The 25,333-nt window shown below is 36.1% G+C and overlaps 1 protein-coding gene across 1 annotated transcript in view; it reads right to left on the reverse strand.

Moving 5' to 3' along the window:
* Window positions 1–1,548: 1,548 nt before the first annotated feature.
* fhip2b (FHF complex subunit HOOK interacting protein 2B) overlaps window positions 1,549–25,333 on the reverse strand; it is a 32,480-nt gene continuing 8,695 nt past the window's right edge. The window contains exons 6-17 of the mRNA XM_056463240.1: window positions 25,083–25,295; window positions 23,227–23,423; window positions 23,025–23,142; window positions 21,150–21,226; window positions 16,078–16,270; window positions 15,588–15,757; window positions 13,006–13,146; window positions 9,953–10,043; window positions 9,692–9,832; window positions 5,407–5,547; window positions 5,193–5,293; window positions 1,549–2,400 (exon numbers count right to left, since the gene is read on the reverse strand). Of these exons, the coding sequence (XP_056319215.1) occupies window positions 2,298–2,400; window positions 5,193–5,293; window positions 5,407–5,547; window positions 9,692–9,832; window positions 9,953–10,043; window positions 13,006–13,146; window positions 15,588–15,757; window positions 16,078–16,270; window positions 21,150–21,226; window positions 23,025–23,142; window positions 23,227–23,423; window positions 25,083–25,295 (1,686 nt within the window). The 3' untranslated portion in view covers window positions 1,549–2,297. The remainder of the gene's footprint in view (window positions 2,401–5,192; window positions 5,294–5,406; window positions 5,548–9,691; window positions 9,833–9,952; window positions 10,044–13,005; window positions 13,147–15,587; window positions 15,758–16,077; window positions 16,271–21,149; window positions 21,227–23,024; window positions 23,143–23,226; window positions 23,424–25,082; window positions 25,296–25,333) is intronic.

Raw genomic sequence — 25,333 nt, forward strand, 5'->3', positions numbered from 1 at the left:
GTATAACATTACTTCGAATATTCGGTCAGAAATAGCATGCAAGTATGGCTTAGTAATGAGTGTAATTCCTGCACGCCGCCGGCCAAGCTTTAGCTCAACACATGAGAGAGGGTTCTGCTGTCATCTTTTGACTTAAAGGTGCAGTAGGTGATCTGCCAGAATGCTAGCATTAGCATCTTAAAAATTTTACGACCCTCCTCCAAAGAGCTTAGAATGACCAAGAGGTGACACTCAATAGAAAGTTCCACTGCAACAGCAGCACCCAGCAACAGTCCTGCGATTCCGCCATTTTGGAGTTAAAGCGATCGGCTGTCCTTTGGATCTTATTGCTGCGATGGCAAGCAGCTGCTTTGTTTTTTATTTATTTATTTAAAAAGCACATTAAAGCTGAGATACAACCTGAAAGACGACAATACAACACACTATCACAATTATCAGCACTTTTAATGGTTTATTTTACAGACTTATAATATGCTGTTGCTCTATTGGAATTTTCATTCCAAAATGGCCGCCGCGCCATCTAGTGTTTCCCAATTAGCACTAGTGTCGCCTGTTGGTGATTTTATGCTCTTTGCCTCCCCTGCGGTCCAAAGCCACGCCTCTTTAAGTCATGAACACGCACCGATTAGACATAACACTAGATCATGTCATTCACCAGTTAGAAAATTCTATGGAGACACACACTTTATCAAGCGTAGTTGTTTACAGACCAGCGGGTGCAGGAATTATAGTTCCACAAAACTGTGTCACAGGCTGTCACTGTTCAAAAAATTAACAAATGTGTGAATGTAAATTAAACTTCAAACTTCGATGCTGTAAAAGATACTCAATGAACTTGAAAATAGGCGATCTTCTGCCGGACGTTTTCAGTGGCTGAACAACACTTCCATGCATATAAACCCATTCATAAACAAGAACACAATCTACATGAGCTTTGCATGGCTAAAATAGTTTTAACACATACCTGTCTAAAAGAAATACTTCAGCCGTGGTGTCACCCTTCAGATCGTTGTTTTGAACTGCATAACCCTCCAGCGTGCAAAAGTAATTCTGATATTGATTCAGGGTTTAAAAAAGTTTTGATTCTGCATTATTGGCAGAAGCCCTTTCAGAAACAATCTTTCTGTTCATGCATACAAGGCCACACTGGTCTTTCAGAAAGAAGTTCAGGTTGATGCAGAGTTTGCAGGATGACGTCTCTCTGTCAGCGGTAGATCCATGATTCACGTATCCGAATCACAGTGAACAATTGTATATATTCAAAAACAGTGCTTCTAATACAATAATAATAATAATACTTGATAAACAAGAACTTCTGGAGTGGAGATTGTGATGTATAACTTTGCAGATATTTTTAAAGAGAGTTCACCCAAAAATGAAAATTCAGTCATCATATACTCACCGTTCGCTTGTCACAAACATTTTCTGTAAATAGTGATTAAATGGGGATCCATCCATTTAATCCTCACATCACACACACACACACATTAGGACATTGAAATGGTGAAAAGCATAAAAGGACACCGTTTGATGCAATAATATGTGCATGAATATTTTAGGACTTTATTTCTGTGACAACAGAGAACAGTCAACACATAAGACTGTTATAGAAAATAATCATCTACTAAGAGTAAAAGCCACTGGCAAAAAAAGCCCCCCCCCACACACACACACACACACACACGTACCTGTAATAGATTAAAGATAAATAAATTGACTTTCCATGCCATTATGATTGATTAACTTAAATCCAGTTAACAAAAATGTTGGGATGTGCCGTGGCTTAAAGTCCATAGTGCAAGAATTCTAATCTCAGGTTTTGTTTATCATATCTGAAGAAAAACTGATCTCTTCACCACTACTAAACAAAAGAAATATTCAGACAAAAAAAAAAAAAAACACAAAAAGTTAGAGGAGTTGATGACTGAGCAGTTGATCTGGGCCTAAAACTATAAAACACCGTACACAGTTTAAAAATATATATATGTATATATAAATGTGCAATTATTGTGCAAGAGATAACATTATTGCTGTTTTTCTATTGTACTTTAAGATATGTATACAGACAGGGAAAATCCTATAGAATGTTTTAAAAATAACAATATTGGGCATACATTAAACCGCCCTCAGACATCAGGTTGAGCCCTCCCTGAAAAAGTTCTTTAAAAGTGACTTAAGCAAATATCGCCACTTAAATCTGTGCAAGTGTTCTGCATAAAAACGTATGTGAAAGTACGCATTTCTCCCATCAGTTGTTGGGATCTTTTTTTATTGTCTTTGGTTTTATTACCGTGGCTTCATTGCTCTTCTGTTGGTAGTTTGACAAAAGCTACAGCGGCAAGTTCCTTGCAGAATTCCTCCAGAACTATCACACCCTTCAGTAGGGTCATGTGATCCACCCTATCAGAGAGAACAGAGCGACATCAAATATACACTCAACTAAAACAGAAACCAGCATTTCCAGCGTTATGGATGTGACATTTGCAGTCAAATCACCGGCCACTTCATTAGGTACACCTGACCAACTGCTCGTTAACGCAAATTTCTTATCAGCCAATCACATGACAGCAACGCAATGCATTTAGGCATGTAGACATGGTAAAGACGATCAGCTGCAGTTCAAACAGAGTATCAAAATGGGAAAGAAAGGGGATTTAAGTGACTTTGAACGTGGCATGGTTATTGGTGCCAGACGGGCTGATCTGAGTATTTCAGAAACTGCTGATCAACTGGGATTTTCATGCACAACCATCTTTAGGGTTAAAAGCGAATGGTCAGAAAAAGAGAAAATATCCAGTGAGCAGCAGTTCTGTGGGCGCAAATGCCTTGTTGACGCCAGAGGTCAGGTGAGAATGGCCAGACTGGATCCAGCTGACAGAATAATAATAGTAACTCAAATAACTGCTCGTTACAACCGAGATATGCAGAAGAGCATCTCTGAACGCATAACACATCCAACCTTGAGGCGGATGGGCTACAGTAGCAGAAGACCACACCGGGTGCCGCTCCTGTCAGCTAAGAACAGGAAACTGAGGCTACAATTTACACAGGCTTACCAAAATTGGACAATTAAAGATTGGAAAAACTTTGCCTAGTCTGAGGAGTCTCGATTTCTGCTGTGACATTCGGATGGTAGAGTCCAAATTTGGTACCAACAACACGAAAGCATGGATCCATCTTGCCTTGTACCAATGGTTCAGGCTGGTGGTGGTGGTGTAATGGTGTGGGGGATATTTTCTTGGCACACTTTGGGCACATTAGTACCAACTGAGCATTGTGTAAATGCCACAGCCCACCTGAGTATTGTTGCTGTTCCTTTATGACCACAGTGTACCCATCTTTGATAGCTATCTCTAGCAGGATAACACACCCTGTCATAAAGCGTGAATCATCTCAGACTGGTTTCTTGAACATGAAAATGAGTTCACTGTACTCAAATGGCCTCCACAGTCACTAGAACTCAATCCAATAGAGCAAAATCTGAGAGCAAAAGGGGATCCAACCAGGTACTAGTAAGGTGTACCTAATTAAGCGGTCGGTGAGTGTATGTTAACATTATATTGAAACATCTGTTTATATTTTCCAAAACAATTAACAACAGAGTTATGGGATCAGAAAAATAACAATCTGTAAACATTTTTTAGATTAGAAATGAGGAAAATAAATGAGTTATGGATGTGACCAAAAACGTTAGTGAGATTTAAACAGCACAACCCAAAATTAATAATGTTCATCAAAAGGATAAATGTAGGCTCACTATAGAACAAAAATTATTGATTTTGAGATTTTTGCATTTATGAGGAAAAAAGCTCCATTATGGATGTGACGCATGTGAAATTGGCCCTTGTGTGACTTTGGTAAATTAAATATAATTGTTTGAAAACATTGACAGAGATATTTTGAGTATTTTTACAGTACTGTAAATTACAAGCCTGAGCAAAAACTGGTGAAGATTTTTTCATGGCAAAGTTGACATGTAGTGAGAAAACCTTAAAGATTTTCGATGTACACATAAGGCCTATTTTTCTCAAACATTGTTTACATTTTATAACTTCATGTTGAATTACATGCAACTGAGGTGAATTCTGCATGTTTGTGGCAAACCCATTGCACATTCCTCACCATTCGCACCACCTAGCGGATATTGGCCTTTGTTTGCAGATTTGCATTGTATATAATCTACTCATGCCGATACTTATTTTTAAATTGATGTGAACCCAGCATTATATTCACAATTGGCATGAACCCAATACTTAATTTTACTTTGGGTGCGAACCCAACATTACATTACCATTTGGCATGAACCAATAATACACTCATCATTAACCAATAATACACAATCTCATATAAAGAATGAAGGCATATGACTTGCTCAGTTGGGATTTTTTCACAGATTTCAACAGTATAAAAACCTTGATGGTTCTGTGGGTCTCGTCTATCAAAGCTGATCTTTATTTTGTATTCTCTATTGGATTCAAGCCAGGAGATTGGCTGGGCCATTCTACAGCTTGATTTTCTTTCTCTGAAAGCATTTGAGAGTTTCCTTGGCTGTGTTTTAGATCATTGTCTTGCTAAAATGCCCCCTCTGGTTTCATCTTCACCATCCTGCTAATGTAGATGTTTAACTGAAGCAGCTAATATTCATTTACAATGATGGAATGCAGAGGGTTGCTGAATAACATTGCTGAATTTCAGCTTCTGTCTGGGCTTTCACTGCCTTTATACACCTCCCTTTCTTCATGTGTTCAAAACTTTTTCCCTGCGTCATTCATTTTTATAACACATAACTTAATTTGTAAACTAATTAGTATTGTTTTCTTTTCATATATGGATTGCTTTGGTTGTTACTAATATCCGGTGAAAACTTCAAGCCAACGGCACCTTTACAAATATGTTTTCTGAGAAAAATGGTCACATGTTCAATACTGTTTTCTAATTTCCCCCACTGTATAGTCCTGTGTGCAGTGTATCAGTCTGTGATTTGTTCTGATCGGCCTGTTTTTCATCAAGGTTCTACACTCACAGGATTTATATGAGAAAAGGAAAACAATGGTGCTTGAGGCTCACGGTATGGCCAATTTCATTTACTGAACTCCTATTATTCAGAGTTATTCAGTTTATTCAGATTATAACTATTAAATGGCACCTTTAAGTTTGAACAGTCCCATTAAGAAATGAAGTGATGTTCTTACATGCTCTCCTCATCCAGTCCCATCAGCTGCCTCCTGATCACCACCAGTCTGTCTGTTACATTGTTGATGTTTTGAATCCTTTGCATTAAATCTCCTATTACCTACAAAAAAAGACAATATTCTCACATTTTCCAAATGAATTACATCACGCAACACGCCTTCACTTACAGTAGCATATGTTGTACTGTATTTTTTCTTTTGAAATGGTTCTCACCCTGACTAGAGTGGAGAAGAGGGATCGTGCTCCAGGGCTCAGGCTGATGTAAGGGTCTAGCAGGTACTCATGCAGGTGGGGGTGAGGAAACACCGCTAACCTGGACAGAACTGACGTTACCTGCAGATTCAGCTCATACGGCTGGCAAAGGGAAACAGAAAACAACTTGGTAATGCAGAAACAGTGACAGACATTACATGTCTGAAAACTCGATTCTGACTGACTGGAATGCGTGCAATAAAACAGTTTATTGCAGATGTAGCAGGCAGTTCCTGTCAGTTCATCACCATTCCATAATAAAGGTAGGGGAGAGAGAAAATAATCTATTTATCGATGCATCGCGATTCTTTCACTAGTGATTCCGAATCAATTTTCAAAGTTCAGAATTAAGAATTAATTTGTGTTTGCTTGCCATGCGGCTTCCTATATTCTTTCAGAAATGGTCAAACATGAGAGTGAAGCACAAAAAAACGAATGAGCAAATGATCCTTTCAGCAACCTAGAACACGAATAAACTGCATTGTTTAACTATTATGATCAACTTTTGGACTATTATGAACTTGGAATGACGGAACTACTTTCTAACAAGAGGTTATATGTACTGGTTAAGAATTAATGGCCCGTTTCCACTAAGTGGTACATTCGGTTCGCTTTTATGGCCGTTTCCACTGTCAAAAGGTACCAAAGAGCAAACTGTACCATACCACTTTTTGGGTACCCTTTCCAAAGAATACCTAGCACAACAAAAGAGTACCAAAAGGTGAATTGCTTCTGACATTCTTTTAGAAACGGACAAACACCAGAGTGAAGCACGAAAAAACAAAGAAGAAGCCTAAAAAAACAAAGGAGCAAATAATTTTTTTCAGCAACCTAAGATATGAACAAACTGCCATGTTTAACTATTATCATCGCCTTTTGGACTATTATGGACTAACTCGGAGTGACGGAATTACTCTCTAACAGAGGTTACATGTGCTGGTGAAGATTAAACATACAGATGTTTGCACTGTGACTGTGGGCTATGTTGCGTGTTGTTTTTGTACCCAAATAAGGACTAAATGTTTGCTGTGTGTAGTTTTACTGTAATTGGCAACATATCGGAGACTGTAAGGGGCTGTATGTGTTCATATATGTTGCGTTTATTTATTTATTTTATATAATCGCAGACATTACAGTAGGCAATTTCGCATCATTGATCTGTAGTTATAATCAAATCATGTTCACAGAAAGGTTAGTCATGAACATTTATATACAAGTATTTATGTATATAAAGCATCTGTTTTGTGAGAAGTGCTTCTCAAATGATATGTGAATGACCCGTACAGCTGTACTTTGACATTTCTGCGAGCGAGAATGACGTTTTCTGTCTAACACCATGCCTACCAAAAGGGTAGTACTCCAAGTGTATCTGTCTGCGGACTGCAAGACGAGGGCGTAACATGAAGGGCTGTAACTTGTAGTAAGTTAGAGAGGCGTAGCTTGCAGTTATCTAGATCCCATTGAACCATGCGAGATGTCACAACCAGATGTTGTTGGCAAGATGGCGGAAATACTTAATGGAGAACATTTTCACTAAATGTTTTGATGAGTTTTCTCCAAATGTATCCACAACCAATCCATTTGATATATTATTATATTCTTTTATTTAGCAACTCCACCATGCAACACGCTGACTTCTGTGAGGATTGGGTTTAGGGTTGTGGAAGGTGTAGACGTTAATAACTGTGATGATTGGGTTTAGGGTTGGGGAAGGTGTAGATGTTAATAACTGTGATAGTTGGGTTTAGGTTTGGGGTAAGCCTAGACGTTAATAACTGTGATGGTTGGGTTTAAGTTTGGGGAAGGTATAGACATTAATAACTGATTGTTGGGTTAGGTGTGGAGTAGGTGTAGACGTTATTTACTGTGATGGTTGGGGTTAGATTTGGGGAAGGTGTAGACGTTATTTACTGTGATGATTGGGTTTAGGTTTGGGGAAGGTGTAGACGTTAATAACTGTGATGGTTGGGTTTAGGATTGTGGAAAGTGTAGATGTTAATAACTGTGATGGTTGGGTTTAGGGTTGGGGAAGGTGTAGACGTTAATAACCATGATAGTTGGTTTAAGGTTTGGGGAAGGTGTAGACATTAATAACTGTGGTATTTGGGTTTAGGTTTGGGGAAGGTGTAGACGTTAATAACTGGTATTTGGGTTTAGGTTTGGGGAAGGTGTAGATGTTAATAACTGTGGTAGTTGGGTTTAGGTTTGGGGAAGGTGTAGACATTAATAACTCATAGTTGGGTTTAGGTTTGGGGAAGGTGTAGACGTTAATAACTGTGGTAGTTGGGTTTAGGTTTGGGGAAGGTGTAGATGTTAATAACTGGTATTTGGGTTTAGGTTTGGGGAAGGTGTAGACGTTAATAACTGTGATGGTTGGGTTTAGGTTTGGGGAAGGTGTAGACGTTATTTACTGTGATGATTGGGTTTAGGTTTGGGGAAGGTGTAGACGTTATTTACTGTGATGATTGGGTTTAGGTTTGGGGAAGGTGTAGACGTTATTTACTGTGATGATTGGGTTTAGGTTTGGGGAAGGTGTAGACGTTATTTACTGTGATGATTGGGTTTAGGTTTGGGGAAGGTGTAGACGTTAATAACTGTGATAATTAGGTTTAGGTTTGGGGAAGGTGTAGACGTTAATAACTGTGATGGTTGGGTTTAGGTGTGGGGACGGTGTAGACATTAATAACTGATAGTTGGGTTTAGGTTTGGGGAAGGTGTAGACGTTATTTACTGTGATGATTGGGTTTAGGTTTGGGGAAGGTGTAGACGTTAATAACTGTGATGGTTGGGTTTAGGTTTGGGGAAGGTGTAGACGTTAATAACTGATGGTTGGGTTTAGGTTTGGGGAAGGTGTAGATGTTATTAACATCTACACCTTCCCCAAACCTAAACCTAATCATCGGTTATTAACGTCTACACCTTCCCCAAACCTAAACCCAACTATCAGTTATTAAAATCTACACCTTCTCCAAACCTAACCCCAACCATCATATTTATTAACGTCTGCACTTTCCCCAAACCTAAACCTAGCTATAACAGTTATTAACTGATGACTAGGTTTAGGTTTGGGGAAGGTGTAGACGTTAATAACTGATGATTAGGTTTAGGTTTGGGGAAGGTGTAGACGTTAATAACTGATGATTAGGTTTAGGTTTGGGGAAGGTGTAGACGTTAATAAATATGATGGTTGGGGTTAGGTTTGGGGAAGGTGTAGATTTTAATAATTGATAGTTGGGTTTCGGTTTGGGGAAGGTGTAGACATTAATAACTGTGATAGTTGGGTTTAGATTTGGGGAAGGTGTAGACATTAATAACTGTGATGGTTGGGTTTAGGTTTGGGGAAGGTGTAGACGTTAATAACTGTGATGGTTGGGTTTAGGTTTGGGGAAGGTGTAGACATTAATAACTGTGATGGTTGGGTTTAGGTTTGGGGAAGGTGTAGACATTAATAACTGTGATGGTTGGGTTTAGGTTTGGGGAAGGTGTAGACGTTAATAACTGTGGTGGTTGGGTTTAGGTTTGGGGAAGGTGTAGACGTTAATAACTGATAGCTTGGTTTAAGTTTGGGGAAATTGTAGATTTTAATAACAATGACGGTTGGGTTTAGGTTTGTGGTAGGTATAGACGTTAATAACTGTAATTGGTGGGTTAGGTGTGGAGTAGGTGTAGACGTTAATAACTGATGTACAGCACCATCTTGCTGACAACATAGTACCGAACCATCCCACTCAGTGGAAACAAACAAATTACATCACAGCAGTGCGGGACTACATGGATGCAAGCTAGAAAAAGCTTTGGTAAAGCTGAATTTCTTGTCACCTGTCCACTGTTCAGATTCCCGCCACGCCACAAAGCAAAACCTCTAGTTCTCATAGCACATCGTCCTCTGTCCAAGACTGGCATTAATGTGATGCATGGACACTGATTATAACACAATTGTATGTCACCAATGGCTTATCTTTTGCAAACACAAACTGTGAATGAATGTTGCAAATGAATGAAACATTGTGTACGACTGACTGTAAAGCCAAGTAAAGCTGTAGGGTTTTAAAACTAGTTCTCTGTGGCTCTAAACTAAAAGGAATTGCAATAAAATATTCAAATATATCATAAGCAAATAATTGGGTCAACATTTTTTTTCTAATAATTCCACGACCCGTTCATCAATTATTCCTTACATTAATTAATTTACACACACACACTCAGTATGAGATAATACTGTAAAATCCTGATAATACTACTCTACCTGTTCTAGTATGCGTGCGATCCTGTCAAACAGGATTTGTAGAAAGTGACCTTCATAAAAGTCCGTAGAAGTGTTGTTTACAGTGGCTTTAGCAGAATCTGGCCACTTCCAGTCCTGTATGAGAGCAGTACACTCTTTAAACTAAAAGAGAGAAAGAAATAACAGGGCGATTCAGTGTTAGAATATAACAGACACAACAGCTTAAGTAGATAACTGAAACAAATTATGTGTATAAAATAAAAATTCTGTGTAGAAACTCACCACTTTGTGTGCATCATGAACGTATGTGTCATATCCTGCTCCCTGGACAAGATGGGATGTTTTTGCCTCTTGGGGCACTAAACATAAGAAGCTATTGAAATTAAAAATAAATTAGAAATATTCAAACAAATTAATCACATGTACACATGTAATAATACTCTCTTTCTGGAGGCAAAATCATTTAAAAGTCTTATGGTCACTAAGGCTGCCTTTATCAAAAAAACATTATAAATGAGCAATAATGTTAAATATTATAATAAGTGTCTTTAATTAAATCGAAAAAAAAGTTTTTACTGAAAATATTTTGAAATATATTTAAAATGTCTTTCACTTTTGATCAATTATTTGAAAGTTTGTATTATATTAAAAGCATTAATTTAATAATTAAAAGCATTAATACATTGAGTGATTCAGTTGTAATATATATATATATATATATATATATATATATATATATATATATATATGGCTTGACATGTACTTTTTTGATCAGCAGCCAGTGGATTTTCAACATTACTAGCCACTTTACCCAAGCCACAATTTTGTTGTTGGGAAAATATATATATTTTTTTATATATAAAGTTGACTTTGACATGCTAAAACTACTTAATTTACATTTTGTGTTATGTCCACATGCCTCCTCATTCATTTCACTTTTTGTGTGTGTTGTGTATAAGCTGTGTCGCATTTCAATTAGTTTTTATTTCTCATGACTTTTCAGGGCTCAATATTTAGAATTTACCAAATTACCAAAAAATGCCACACCAAAAATAAATAAATTCTTAGCCACAAGTTTTAAATAATGTGTCAAAACAAGCACCATATTGCTGTATACATGTGATTTTTAATTCAAAACTTTTCTTTAAAAAAAAATAAAAATTTACATTTTAATAAAACTATTATCATGTATCTAAAATATGCACAGTAATCTGTCCCGGCTAATAGTCCCAGATCACCAGTTAACTACTCATAAATGGGGAGTTAATCTCATTTTAAAGCAATGTGATTGTAAAAAAATGAACCAAATTAACAAAAATAACTGTCAAAGACAACCGATCCCACCCGTTGCGTTTCCTCTAGGCACGGTTGCTTTGTGCAAGTAAACCTGTGCGTGCAAGTGATCATTCTCTCATTTGGTATTCACCTGCTTTCTTTTGCTTGCGCGAAGACGATGCTGTTTCTTGATTCTAAGGTTGCATTTGCGCGAATATTGGGCCATTCTTATTGTCGAACCCTGCTTTTAAGAAAACTACAACTTAAAAATGATTTTCAACCAGCCAAAGTGGCTAGTGGGAGCGGCTATCTAACCTGCCACAACTGAAATCTACCCACATTTGGTGGTTTGCTGGGTGTTAATGTCAAGCCCTGTACATATATACAGTTGCAATCAGAATTATTAGGCCCCTTTGATTTTTTTTCCTTTTTAAATATTTCCCAAATGATGTTTAACAGAGCAAGCAAATTTTCACAGTATGTCTGATATTTTTTTCTTCTGGAAAAAGTCTTATTTGTTTTATTTCAGCTCGAATAAAAGCAGCTTTTAATTTTGAAAAAAAAAAAAAAAAACATTTTACGGTCAAAATTATTAGCCCCTTTAAGAATTTTTTTTTTCAATAGTCTACAGAACAAACCATCGTTTTGAAAAATATTTAGTAAAATATCATTTACTGTCATCATGGCAAAGATAAAATAAATCAGTTATTAGACATGAGTTATTAAAACTATTATGATTAGAAATGTTGAAAAAAATCTCCCCGTTAAACAGAAATTGGAGGAAAAAATAAAAGGGGCTAATAATTCAGGGGGGCTAATAATTCTCACTTAGACTGTATATATCATTTTATGGCAGCAGCTTTATGTGTTAGCAATTAGAGGCTGTTTTTCACCGAGTAAAAATAGCTGTATTTTATTAACATTATTATAATTATTATTGTATTACACTCTTTTAGCGATGTATTATATTAATGCTATAAGCAAAAGTAGTATTTTTTACTTGCAGTAAGTGTATCTAGATGCTATTCTCTTTCTAGTGTAAATTGTGGCAGATATTTATTTACTTTAAGCTACAGTACAGTACAGGTGTCACAATCACTAGTGATCCAGGCTTGCAGATGGCTGGTAAACACTATCACTAGGACTACAATTCTGTCTCCATGTGAACTACAAACCCTGTCATGCACCTCTCACACACCTGTTCCGGTTCACCAATGATTACACACACACACAGCTGGGAGCTGTTCAAAGACTGATTACACAGACTATTTATACAGCTCACATTCCTACTCACTTTGCTTAGTCTTTTTCACCTGTAGCATTACAAAACTTTTTTCCTTGTTATGTCTTTCTGTGCCGTGTTTCCTGGCGCTCACCTTGTGTATTTTTTATGCTGTTAGCCGCCTGAACAGATCTCTTTGCCTGTGACCTGACTCCACTTTTGGATTGCCCTTTATGTTACCATTTGCTTCTGCTTGTGACCATTGCCTGTCTGACTGCTCTAGTTAATAAAGACGCTACATTTGGATCATCAACTCTGTTGCCAGTATCCAATGTTACAACAGGTTACATTACATAACATGGTTAATAATTCCATACTGAGTAAAATGAGAATATTTATTAAAATGATGGTGCCTTACTGGAACACTAAAGTCCACCCTACACCTTAAACTTTTTCTTATTCGATAACTATTAGAAAATTGACTTAAAACTTTGGAAAATCACTAATTTTTATATCAAACAAATTCCTTTGCAATCAGCTATATAATGAAAAGAAGGGAAAGAAACATGAAGAATGGATTTGGCAATACATTATTGAAATATGGGTCCATTGCATCAATTTATTCACTTACAATCTTTAATATTATTTTAATATTATGTCACTGTTGCTATTGTCAATAATTCTTTATTTAAATATGAGACATATAATATTGTGTTTTTACAGTGCTACAAATATGTTATGGTTATGATGATATTAAGAGTTTTTTTCCATCCGAATGTTCTGTATTTATTACATTTAAACTATTTATATAAAATTATAAGTATTTTTTTAATCATACCTGTTGACAGTGTCAACAACTTGCGTGTGCAGATTGGGATTAAGTCTTTCTCTGACATTGGGCAGAGACAGAAGAGGCTCATGGTTGCTGTATCCACTGTCATCATACATGTCTGTGAAAAAGGGATCCTCTTCCAGCTCCCTAAGAGATAAAGACAGTGGGAGATCAATTATAAGCCATTATGAAAAGTAACAATATAAGAAATCAAAAAAACTAAAGGTGCTTCAGTGGTAATTAATGTTTTAGTGCTCTTTGGATAAGACATTCTTAAAGATATAAAAAAGTATCGAGTCCAAGGTACTAGAAAAATAAGTGAAAAGGTTCAAAAGTCTTTTATTGACATGGCTTATGTTAAAAAAAAACAGCACTCGTAGACCTACGCGTTTCAACAAATGTGCCTTCATCAGAGTGACAAAATTCACATGCGGCTGAAGTTCGTTTAAACACTTAAGAGCCCTATCCTACACGTTTTTTGTTAGTTTAGTCAACCTGACGCATGTTTCATATTCACATTTTGCACCACATTGTTTATATAGCAAATGTATTTGCGCCCATTTGTGCACATGGGCATGCTGGACGAAAAAAAGAGGTATGTTCAGGCACATTGCTTGTGCATTGCTTTTTTAAAGGCACCTCAAACAGACTGTGCCATGACCAACTAAAAGCATAGGAATAGGACATGTGTTTGGATATAACTTTTGAATAAGTTTTTTAATTAAACTTCATTGTTATTGTTAATTTATTTGTTTGCTGGAAATTGCAAGATGTCCTCACTGCAGTCTATAGCACGATGACGTACTGGATCAGGTCCAATAGATAGTAGACATTGTAACGCACATGCTACTGTGATGGCTGGGTTTCGGGTTGGGGTAGGGGAAGACATGCCACAGCCATTTCAACCTGCAGCCCAAGTCCAGTTACTCACTGGAGCTAAGCAGGGCTAGTCAGTACCAGGATGGGAGACCACATGTAAAAACTAGGTTGCTGTCGTAAGTGGTGTAAGTCAGGCCGGTAGGGGGTACTCAACCTGCGGTCTGTGTAAGTCCTAATACCGCATTAAAGTGAAGGGGACACTATACTATCAGTGAGCACCGTCTTTCAGATGAGATGTTAAACCGAGGTCCTGACTCTCTGTGGTCATTAAAAATTCCATGGCACTTCACCTAAAAGAGCAGGGTGTCCTGGCCAAATTCCCTCCATCGGCCCTTACCCATCATGGCTTCCCAATCATCCTCATCCACCTAATTGGCTCCATCACTGTCTCTCCACACCTATAGCTGGTGTGTGGTGAGCACACTGGTGCTGTTGTCCAGTAGCTTCCCTTGCATCATCCAAATGGATGCTGCACAGTGGTGGTGGTGTTGAGAGCCCCCCTCATGATTGTAAAATGCTTTTTGAGTGTATGGCCATAGTATATAAATACATATTACATTTACATTATGACGTCAATAACACACAATGTAATGGGTAATTTAATAACTAATATAAATAATTTTTGCTCTTAGCAACAACTGGTTGCACATTCAAATCTACTACGTATGGCACCTAATCGAGTAGGTCATCACACCACAGATTGCAGCGAGGAGACACTCGAAATTACAATTGAATTTAGAAATAGATTTGAAATAAATCTTTGCGCTTAAACAAACAAAATTACGAAATTAAATATGTAATGGAGGGGTGGCACGGTGGCACAGTGGGTAGCGCTGTCATGAATGAATGAATACATAATGGATGTCTTTAGTGGAGAGTGTCCACCACCATTTCCTGAATCTAAAGTCGAAGGAAGAGATCAAACGAGGCAAATTCTGTAGGTGTTCTTTAAGCTCACGCAGATGGTTTCGCTTACAAAATCCACCATGTAAATAGCAAATGCGCCATGGCATGATGCAACAGACTCTTAAACAGAATGGGAGGTGAGACTCTGACTGGTTTAATGCACGTTATGCCCAAAACAACTCATTAAGAGAATAAGGACAACACTTTTAGACCTTGCGCCGGTGCACAGACCATTTTTTTCTTTCCTTAAAATAGCAAAAGTGTATTCGGACATGCCCTTAGTGCTTTTTCACCACCCACTTTAGATCATTAAAAAATAGAGCCCTCAATGGCACGACACGATTAAATAACTAAAAAAGTATAGAAAATTATATTAATAATAATGTCAAATCAACAGTTCTCAACACAGCAAAGGAGAAAAAAAGTTCAATCTTTGTTTAAATTAACTCCAGATGCACCTGAAGTTTGTCACCTTGATTAAGGCAAGATTGCCAAAATGCTTAGGTGGATGAATGACTGCTGTTTATTTAATAATAGCCAATGGCCAAGGCTTTTTAACTTTTCCACTTATTTTTCGAGTGCTCAATCCTGTTCCTGACGGCACACCAACAGCCCACATTTTCGACTTCTTTCTGATTAAACACACCTGAATCAACTCATCAGAACACTAGAAGAGACTCCAAAACCTGAAACGAATGGTTCAGATAAGGGAGACATGCAAAATATGTACTTTTGGTGTGTATTCAGGAACAGGATTGGGAAACACTGGTTTATTGTACAACATAGGTCAGTCCAATGCTCACTCAGACTCATCCAAAAGATCACTCTCGACTCTGTGTCTTTCATCCGTAGCTCCTGTTCCAGGTAGTTTGTAGCTGCGATTCTCAAGATTACGAAGCACCAGATTGCTCAAGATCCTCCTGTTAGGCTTCTGCAGAAGCTCCTCAAAGAGACGCAATGTTGTGATGCTGATCTAACAGGACAAAAGGCACTTTATCACACAAATAGTGATGCTTTCAAGTGTGTTAATGCAAAAAAGTGTTAATCTTTTAGCCATACCTGCCAAAACTCCCATTTTTCCCGGGAGTCTCCCGTATTTCAGACCCATGTCCCGCCACCCTCCCGTTTTGTTATTTCTCCCGGAAAACTACAGTCTGTAACACCTCCGGGTTACTTTGGTATAATATCCGATCGCAGCGGCCACCCAAGACCAGGTGCATAGTACAGTTACGTACCCGGGTCTCCTGGATTTTCAGAGACAAATGTTGGCAGGTATGCTTTAAGCCCACTTACCTCATCTGAGATGTGGTTGCAGTGTTCAATAAGGCGATAACGCAGAAGATGTGTATGCGAGTCCTGGCGCGTTTCACTAACTGTGTCACTGCCCAACATAAACTGAACCAGTTCCTCCAGGAGTGCAGGAGAGTGTATGTGACGTACAGAACATGACAGCAGAGCAGTGTGTACAAGGATCCCAACCTCTGACCTGGATAACCAGAATGAAAAAATGAAACAAATCTTCTTATTAGCCTGCAAAATAATGATTCTAATGCTAACATCTTTCTTACGCATACTCCATCTGCAGTGCATTTCAAGTCTATCCATATTTTTCTGTGCTAATGTTAACATGTTGCTGTTTTCACATCTTCATCTCATAATAGGAGTCTTCAATGGTCTTCAATGGCTATGTGAAGTTGCTGAATATTGGCAGGAACTGGAATATGCTTCACGTATACGCAGTTTTATCGGCTGTCATTGGCGAGTTATATAATGGTAAGTGAGTTTTTTCTTAAAACAAGCAAAACAATCTGCCAAAGGGGTAAGCAAAATAATCTTATGTCAAAAGGAAAAACAAGATTATTTTTCTTACCCCATTGGCAGATTATTTTGCTTGTTTTAAGGAAAAACTCACTTAATATTGGCATATTATTTCTCAAAACAAGACAATATGTTATGCTTCTTGATATAAGAATTTTTAGATATTTTTGTAGTGATATCTGAAGATTTTGCAGTGTTCTGACACCAGAAAGACTAGCCTTTGCTATCTAGCTATCAATTTTTGGCTCTGGTCTTTTAGCTTACACATTTTTCCTGCTTCCAATCACGTTAAATTTTTACAAACTAACCATATAATATATCTTCCTTTTGTCTCTCACATTGGCACTGATTCCAGTTTGGAGACAGGGTTCAGACTTACACCACGTGTCTCTGCTTGTAATTGTGGATTCACGTCTACTACAATAGCTGTTTTTTGACTGTGTGCTTCTGTGTTATCTTATGTTATGTGTGGCAGACGGCTTGTGCATTCCATTGACTGCCTGTCTCATGACTTGTTTTGCTTTCGTGATGAAAAGTTTTGTTAACACTTGGCTTATGACTGCTCTCGATTGGCTGTGTGTTATCTCTTATCACATACTGTACACACACACACACTTGTATACACTGTCTACAAGGACACTCTATAGACCTTATGTATTTTGTACTGTTGAAACTTCCCTACACTTAAACTCAACCCTCATATGACACCTGTGGCAAAAAGTTCATTTCAAAACTCCCTGTTAAATATGATTTTAAACCGCTTTGAATTGCAGGGACATGAGGTGTGTCCATGTTAACCACTTTAAGAGTATAACTAAGTCATACCCAGGTCATCATACAACTTTGTGTCCCTGTAAACCACATAAATTTGTACACACACACACACAGTCAAGACGATATAAAGTTAAATCTTTCTGCAAGCTTTGTGTTTATGAAGAGCAGAAGTAAATTATTACAACTCAGATCAATGTTTTGTGTTTTGTTATTCAGTTTTATGGATATAGCCATGTTATAAGGAGGAGTATGTGCATCCAGTTCGTTGTTTTTGAGGAATAAAGCCCTTTGGATTTATACAACAGCCTGATAAACCTGTTGGGCTTTATTCTGCGAGAACAACCGGCTGGATGTACATTGTCTCTTACTTGTTTTGTGTGAGCACATGGCTTTGTTTTGTTGTACTATGCGCACTTATGTCTATTGTTTTACCCTGCCCAGCTTGTTGCCTTATTATTAGTTCATTCATTTCATCTACGTCACAGTAGAGCAGCGTTTCTTGTTTTTGGACCTTGCCATCCACAAAATCTTTATATTGTGCATTTAACCCTTCTAATTTAGATCACCAAGCTCTGTGCATGACGTGTGTTCTGACTGACATCCCCCTACGCTGTGTGCATTCTTCCCTAGTCCCTTCTGCTTCACTGCACTCTACAGGAGCACAAGAATCTTTTATTTCACTTTAAAACATTTCTTCACGGATTTACACAACAGCACTGCTTGCAGTGTATTACTAGATAATTGTGAAGTGTGACATAATATACCTACACTGCTCAGCATAATTGAGTACACCCCATTTTGAAAATAAATATTTGTATCCATTTCTCAGTGAATATAGGCAATGTATTTTGGCGCATTTAAACAAACAGATTTATTAAAAAGATATATTTATTAAAATAATATTTTAGTCACCAAACAAATTGAGAAATTGAAAGCTAATACAATCAAATTCAAGCAAAATATTCAAAAAAAAAATTGCAACCTACAAAATTTCAACTGATTATTTCTATTTTTTTGCTTCTCTTGATTTTTCCTCTTTTTAAAGTTTGTATTTAATATTTTTCTATAACATGTAAATTTGGCAGTACTAGTTTTTGGACTGTTATCGTAAGTTATTTTGTTAGATAAGCTCCAGATTTGGCTTCAGTACAGACTAATCTAATGTATATGCACAAATATAATATTGTATAGCTTCCTGTTAAAAATATGAATTTAAAACAGTTGTTTTGTGAGTGGTGTACTTATATATGCTGAGAACTGTACATAAATACATAAATAAATGTAGATAAATACAATTTGAATTCACATATGACACGCTTAAATGCCATTTGAATGAAATATATGCTGCCTTTGAACTAAAGTGCGAATGAGTGGAAGTCAATAAGGCGAAAAGTGACAATGACCACGTGACTGTGGCTTTAATAGTCTGTTTGTAGGCATGTGCCAGTTCATTGACATTCATTTTCAGTGCTTTAGTGCATGTTTTTATCCTGCTTCGTCTAGCCTTGGTAGCCCAGGGGTCCGTTCTTTGTCCCTCGCTTAAATTATCTAAGATAATTTGCCAGATCCTGGATCTTTTGATCTTGACAACTGATCTCTGGCTAATTTGGTTCTTCAAACAAGTTCTCGAATCAGATTAAAATGTCTAGATGAACTGATCTGAGATCACTGCGTGTGTTGTGAAGGAAAGATCTATTGATCCTCAAAAATCACGATCAGCAATGCAATGATTGGCTGACGGCACAGCAGCGTAATGACATCATCTGATTCATATTCAATTATTAATGTGAGCAAAATTACATAAAATTCGCAGTAAAGGGTTTGTTAAGTATGATACGCAATAACTTTCCACCTTTGTTGTGGGCTACAGGCTTTACACTTTCATGTGTCAGGAGCATTTAGCAATTTATTTAATTTTACAGTTAAAGCAGATTTTCTTTATTATAGTAGCCCAGGCCTATTCAATTTTTTAATCGGTGTAAGGAATAACTGGCTGTATAAATTAATTTGCATCAAAACAGCATTTTGAAATCGCTCTCTGCAACTTTTGCGAAGTATCAAATCACTGTCATATTAACTGTCAAAACATGTGCATGACTGCATAAATTATTATTCCTTTAAAAATAAAACAGTCCAATATTATGCATGTCTGTTATCATACACAAACTGTACTAAAGCTGGATCGGTACCTTAAAATAGTACGCATTTGTATCTAAAAAGTCCATATTGATACATTTTCTCTTTGAACCCCTTGGGGAGAACAACCCCGTCACAGTTTTTCCAACTTTTATTTAGGAGTGCAGATTGTATAAGTTTTAGTTATATATTTTTTTATTTAAACTTAAACTGCAAATATATTTATTTATATATTTTTTTACTATTTTACTTTTTTTTCCAAGTGTGTAAAACTACTACTGTAAGAAAATATCAGCATTCATACTTTCAGTATCACCTTTGCTTAAAAAGACCCAATCTAATCCTGCTTATATGAAATAAGCCTGCTCCCGAGCAGGTTTGAGCTACCAGAACTGCTGCTGCTAACTCTCGGATGAGTTTTGTAGAACGAAATGATCCTGGATCGTGTCAAATTGTCAATAACCAAATCCAGCTAATTGAGTAATCCATATACTAAGAACGGACCCCAGTACAGTCTTTTGGAGTTTACCCCCTCTTTGTTGTTTTTATTCATTTTATGTTCTGTCATTACCAATAAATATCCATTCGTTTCCATGCACTTAAGTCTTCAACTCTTCCCTCATCAACCCTGACATATACAGTGTTTGAAAACCCCTGGTGCAACTGAAGGAAAAAATAAACCTTAACTGAACATCCAAATATAATGTAATGTAAAGAGAGTGGAGACAAACTAATGTTTATTTCTGACATAGTCTACAGTGGAGGTATTTCATTTTAGTTGCTCAGGTACGCTAAATGCATTACAGCGAAACACCAAGCCTATGATTGAAGTTAATTAAATACTGCAAAGGTAAACTTACTGGTATTCTTATTATTACGTTAAAAGTGAATCTAGCATCCTTTAGTATTGCTATTATAACCACAAACACTGTCCCTACAGGAAACAACCAAACCCTGTGGTGTTATACAAACCTAACCATAGAATTTAATATACTGTTATTACAATAAACAACAATTTTGCAGTTTGGAACATAAAAAAAAATTCTTAAATACTTGTACAATTTAATTTCACAAAAAGTGTTTAAAATGGTGCTTTAATTGAATATGTACTCAGCACAAAAAAAAGAATTGTTAGGTATATTGTACTTGTACTACATAACACACAACATTGCTGTGATTGAGGTGGAATGCAGTTAAGGTTAGGAATAGGTGTTGTGTTGTGGTATGGTTAGGATTTTAGGTGGTTCACAGGGTAGGGTTAGCGTCAATTATAGACAGCAATAAAGAAATAAATTACAGATGACTGTGCTCCAATCGGGGGTTTTTAGGGCAGATCACTGGTCATTTGATACATTAGACATATAAAAATCACTTTTTTAATTTTTGTAATTTAATTTAATGAAAACAATTAGATGTTTCATCTTTTACTTATTTAATATTTTTTGTAATTTTTTTATGCATTTAATTTTATTAATTTATCTGTTTTTTGATTCAGAGGTACTACTCTTATTTGATATTTGAACTTTGAATTGTCTCTCCACTATGTTCTCCAAAACAGGCCATTAAACATACAAAAAAAGCTCACACTGATACTGATGCCAAAAAAAGTAACATTTAAGAAGGTATATTGCTCTCACATCTGAAGCAGATGAGGTTGGATGACTCCTTTAAGCCACTGAGAGTGAAGTGCTCTGGCCATTTTAACACCAAGTACCTTGAGGAAACAAACAAACAAACCCTCAAACATATAATTTTTTTTTGTTTATATATATATATATATATATATATATATATATATATATATATATATATATATATATATATACACACACACACACACATACAAACATTTGGAACATATAAAAACATCTGATAAAACACTGACAGTCATAAAATGGCCTACACAGAGTCCAGACCTGAATAAGGGGGGGGGGGGGACCTATTCGACCTATTCTACCTATTATTTATTTTGTGTATATATTTGTCATTCCTTTTGTTTGTAACTTAATAAAGAGGCTAATCATAAATATGATTAATTCAAAATACTCCAAGTGGTAAAAATATAGATACATGAAAACTTTAAAATGCTTACTTTGGAAGGAAAGGACATCGAATTACCTGAAAATATTACATCCCAGATCTATCGATACAGTATATGATCTATCTGCAGTGTATTTAGAAACACAAACAATTGAAGTTAAAATTATTAGCCCTTTTGTGAAATTTTAATCAATTAAACAATTTTTATTTAAATTTCATTTCAATTTTTTATTTAAAGTGTTTTAAATACTTTTAAATACTATATTTTAAATTCTTTAAATGTGTTTTAACTACTCTTATCTCCATTACATAATGTTGTTGTTTTTAGTTTATTTTATTTATATACATTTTTTATTAAGATCGTGTTACAGTTGCAATCCAATTTTATTTTTTTTAAAAACAATTTAAAGGTCAAAATTATTAGCCCCTTTAAGCTATATTTTTTCGATAGTCTACAGAACAAACCATCAATATACAATAACTTGCCTAATTACCATAACCTGCCTGGTTAACCTAATTGACCTAGTTAAACCTTTAAATGTCACTTTAAGCTGTATAGAAGTGATCTAGTCAAAAAATATTTAGTCAAATATTATTTACTGTCATCATGGCAAAGATAAAATAAATCAGTTATTAGAAATTAGTTATTAAAACTATTATGTTTAGAAATGTGTTGAAAAAAATCTTCTCTCCGTCAAACAAAAATTGTGGAAATTTTTTTTTGGGGGGGTGGGGGTTGGGGCTAATAATTCAGGGAGGTTAATAATTCTGATTGCAACTGTTACTGTGTCTATTTTAGTGCTTCTTAATTATGCTTGACTGATTGTATGTTTGTATTGTTTTTAGGGTGACAATTTTAACATCTGTCCCGGGACAACGGATGAAAAATAGCCTTCTGGCTAATTCTGGTGCATTTGTAGCAATGCTAATTAATGAACACTGTCCCTGCCAAATACACAAATAAATAAAATAAATAAATAATTTCTAATAACTAATTTCTTTAGTCTTTGCCATTGTGCATAATATATTCTACTTATTTTTCAAGTAGATGATAATAATAACCAGATTAAAGTGCAATATAAAGTTATTATATTGACTAGGCAAGTTAAAATAATTATGCAAGTAACAGTGGTTTGTTCTGTAGGCAATTGAAGAAAAGCATTCCAATAATACTGGCCTTAAAATAGTTTTTTACAAATTTAAATTGCTTTTTAAAATAGAAATATTACTTTTCTCCTGAAGAAAATAATATAGGAAATACTTTGAAAATGTCCTTGGACTGTTAAACATCACTTAAATATTTTATTAAAAAAAAAAAAAAAATTCACAATAGGGTCAATAATTTTGACTATAACTTCAACTTTTGCCCTTAAACATAATATTTTTTGTAACTTGAACCAGGATATATACCATCATAATTTAACTTAATCAATTATACAGTTGAGAAATGCACACAAATATCATCATCTAACCGTTGGTGCTTGCTTGATGAGCTCATTGCAGTAGTCCAAAAAGCAAAAAAATCTGTGGACCTTCTCGCTGCCAGGAAACGACTGGCTCTCCGCTGTACTCTCCTGTGTGAACCGAGTCCTACAAAACCAACAACAAATCTTCAGAATGACAGTAGAAACACATCTGTAATTAAATCAATTTGTTACTTCATATCAAACACACCTCCACTGTACAACAGAGAAGCTGTGGATGTCTGCAGGGTCGATTGTTGAAGGGATGAGTAAGTAAAGTTCAGTCAGCCTCTGGGCGAGAAGGTCACACAGTGGAGTTCTTTCAGCCAGCAGATGTCCAGTGTCTTCCTGTGGTGAACTGACCAGAAGCAGCAAACTCTCCAATGATCTATCTGCAACCCGACGTTTCTAAGAGAGATGGAGAGCAAGTCTTGTTAAAAACAATGGGGCTCATTTACTTAAGCAAAAAATGTGTGTGAAATCAGCATACAAACATATTCACAAACTAATGATCATTACACCACACTTGTCTGCAGATTTATAATGTAGATACACACATACACAGCTGGCTAATGAGAGGTCTGTAATCTGTATAACAGGTGTATGCTGTAACGTGAAACAGCTTCCGGGTCCAATCGCTGTATCAAACTGTACGGGGAGGCTCAACAAATGGTGCTAATAAACGTCTACAATGAGCTATTATTTATATATACAGTTGAAGTCAGAATTATTAGCCCCCTTTACATTTTTTTTTTTTTAAATAATTCCCAAATGATGTTTAACAGAGCAAGGAAATTTTAACAGTATGTCTGATAATATTTTTACTTCTGCAGGAAAGTCTTAATTGTTTTATTTAAGCTAGAATAAAAGCAGTTTTTAATTTTTTAAAATCCATTTTAAGGTCAAAATTATTAGCCCCTTTAGGCTATAATTTCTTTCGATAGTCTACAGAACAAATCATCGTTATACAATAACTTGCTTAATTACCATAACCTGCCTAGTTAACCTAATTAACCCTGTTAAGCCTTTAAATGTCACTTTAAGCTGTATAGAAGTGTCTTGAAAAATATCGAGTCAAATATTATTTACTGTCATCATGGCAAAGATAAAATAAATCAGTTATTAGAAATGAGTTATTAAAACTATTATGTTTAGAAATGTGTTGAAAAAAATCTGCTCTCTTAAACATAAATTGGGGGAAAAAATAAACAGGGGGGCTACTAATTCCGGGGGGCTAATAATTCTGACTAAATAATGACTGATAGTATATAATAAAGTGATATAATTATACAATTATTATTTTAAATAAATAACAGAAATCAATCCTAAATGTTACTGGAAAACAATGTAACAACTGGAGTGATATGCTAAGTTCACTTAAGAAATCTTTTGCATGAATATTAATTATGACAATTCTACAGAATACAAAAAATAAATATGTTTTATAGAATTATCTGTTGTCTTAGACCCGACTCTAACTATACTTTCATTCCAGCATAATAATCATGGAATTTTGCTGTCATACCATGTCTGCACCAGGCCCAGTGATATTTCAATGGTATTATCCTTGCATAAAGATCACTGCAATCTAAGCTGAGACATTCTTTTTATATAACGTCACATGTCAAGTGCAGCTTTGCAGCTGAAAGTGGGATTTATTTCTTTATTTATTCACTTGGTTATGTAGAAATATTTTTTTCTGATTTACAACTGCTTGATGCAACATTTTACGATGTGTACACCATCTCTGCTGGTGGGAGTGTGCTCAATTCCAGTTTCACCACGCGATATACAGAAATGACATGCCATCAAGACACTCCCCATAAGATATAAGATGAGGCTATTTTGTTTGTTTAATAAAATAATGAAAAATAGACCTGTTCCATATTAAGAAACCTAACACAATGTCTGTTGTGGTCTGGTGCTATATAAATACAATAAAATTTAATAACTTGACCTTTAAGGAGGGGGTGGGATGGGGTGCACCCCCCAAATACAATGCTAGGGAAACACTTGACATGAGGAACAAAAGGTTACATAGAAGGGCTTTGTTTCAGGATAAATTACCTCACTTTTTTCCAGGTGAAGGAGTACCGGGATCATGCCTGTGGCTTCCTGAGTTGAGTTAGCGGGATGAGCTTCACTACGAGACAAATGGGAGCAGGCAGAACTGGATGAGGAGGGTGAGGGCGCTCTCTCAGGACTGGAAGATCCATTGCAGCCCTTCTCCACAGCCCCGTCTGAGGTAGAACTAGACCTCTTCAGAGAGTCGTTTTTAATCTTTGATAGAGAAGGAGGTGTGTTATCATCAATCTTTT

This window comes from Danio aesculapii, chromosome 8 (assembly GCF_903798145.1).
Source record: "Danio aesculapii chromosome 8, fDanAes4.1, whole genome shotgun sequence".
NCBI classification, from domain to species: Eukaryota; Metazoa; Chordata; class Actinopteri; order Cypriniformes; family Danionidae; genus Danio; species Danio aesculapii.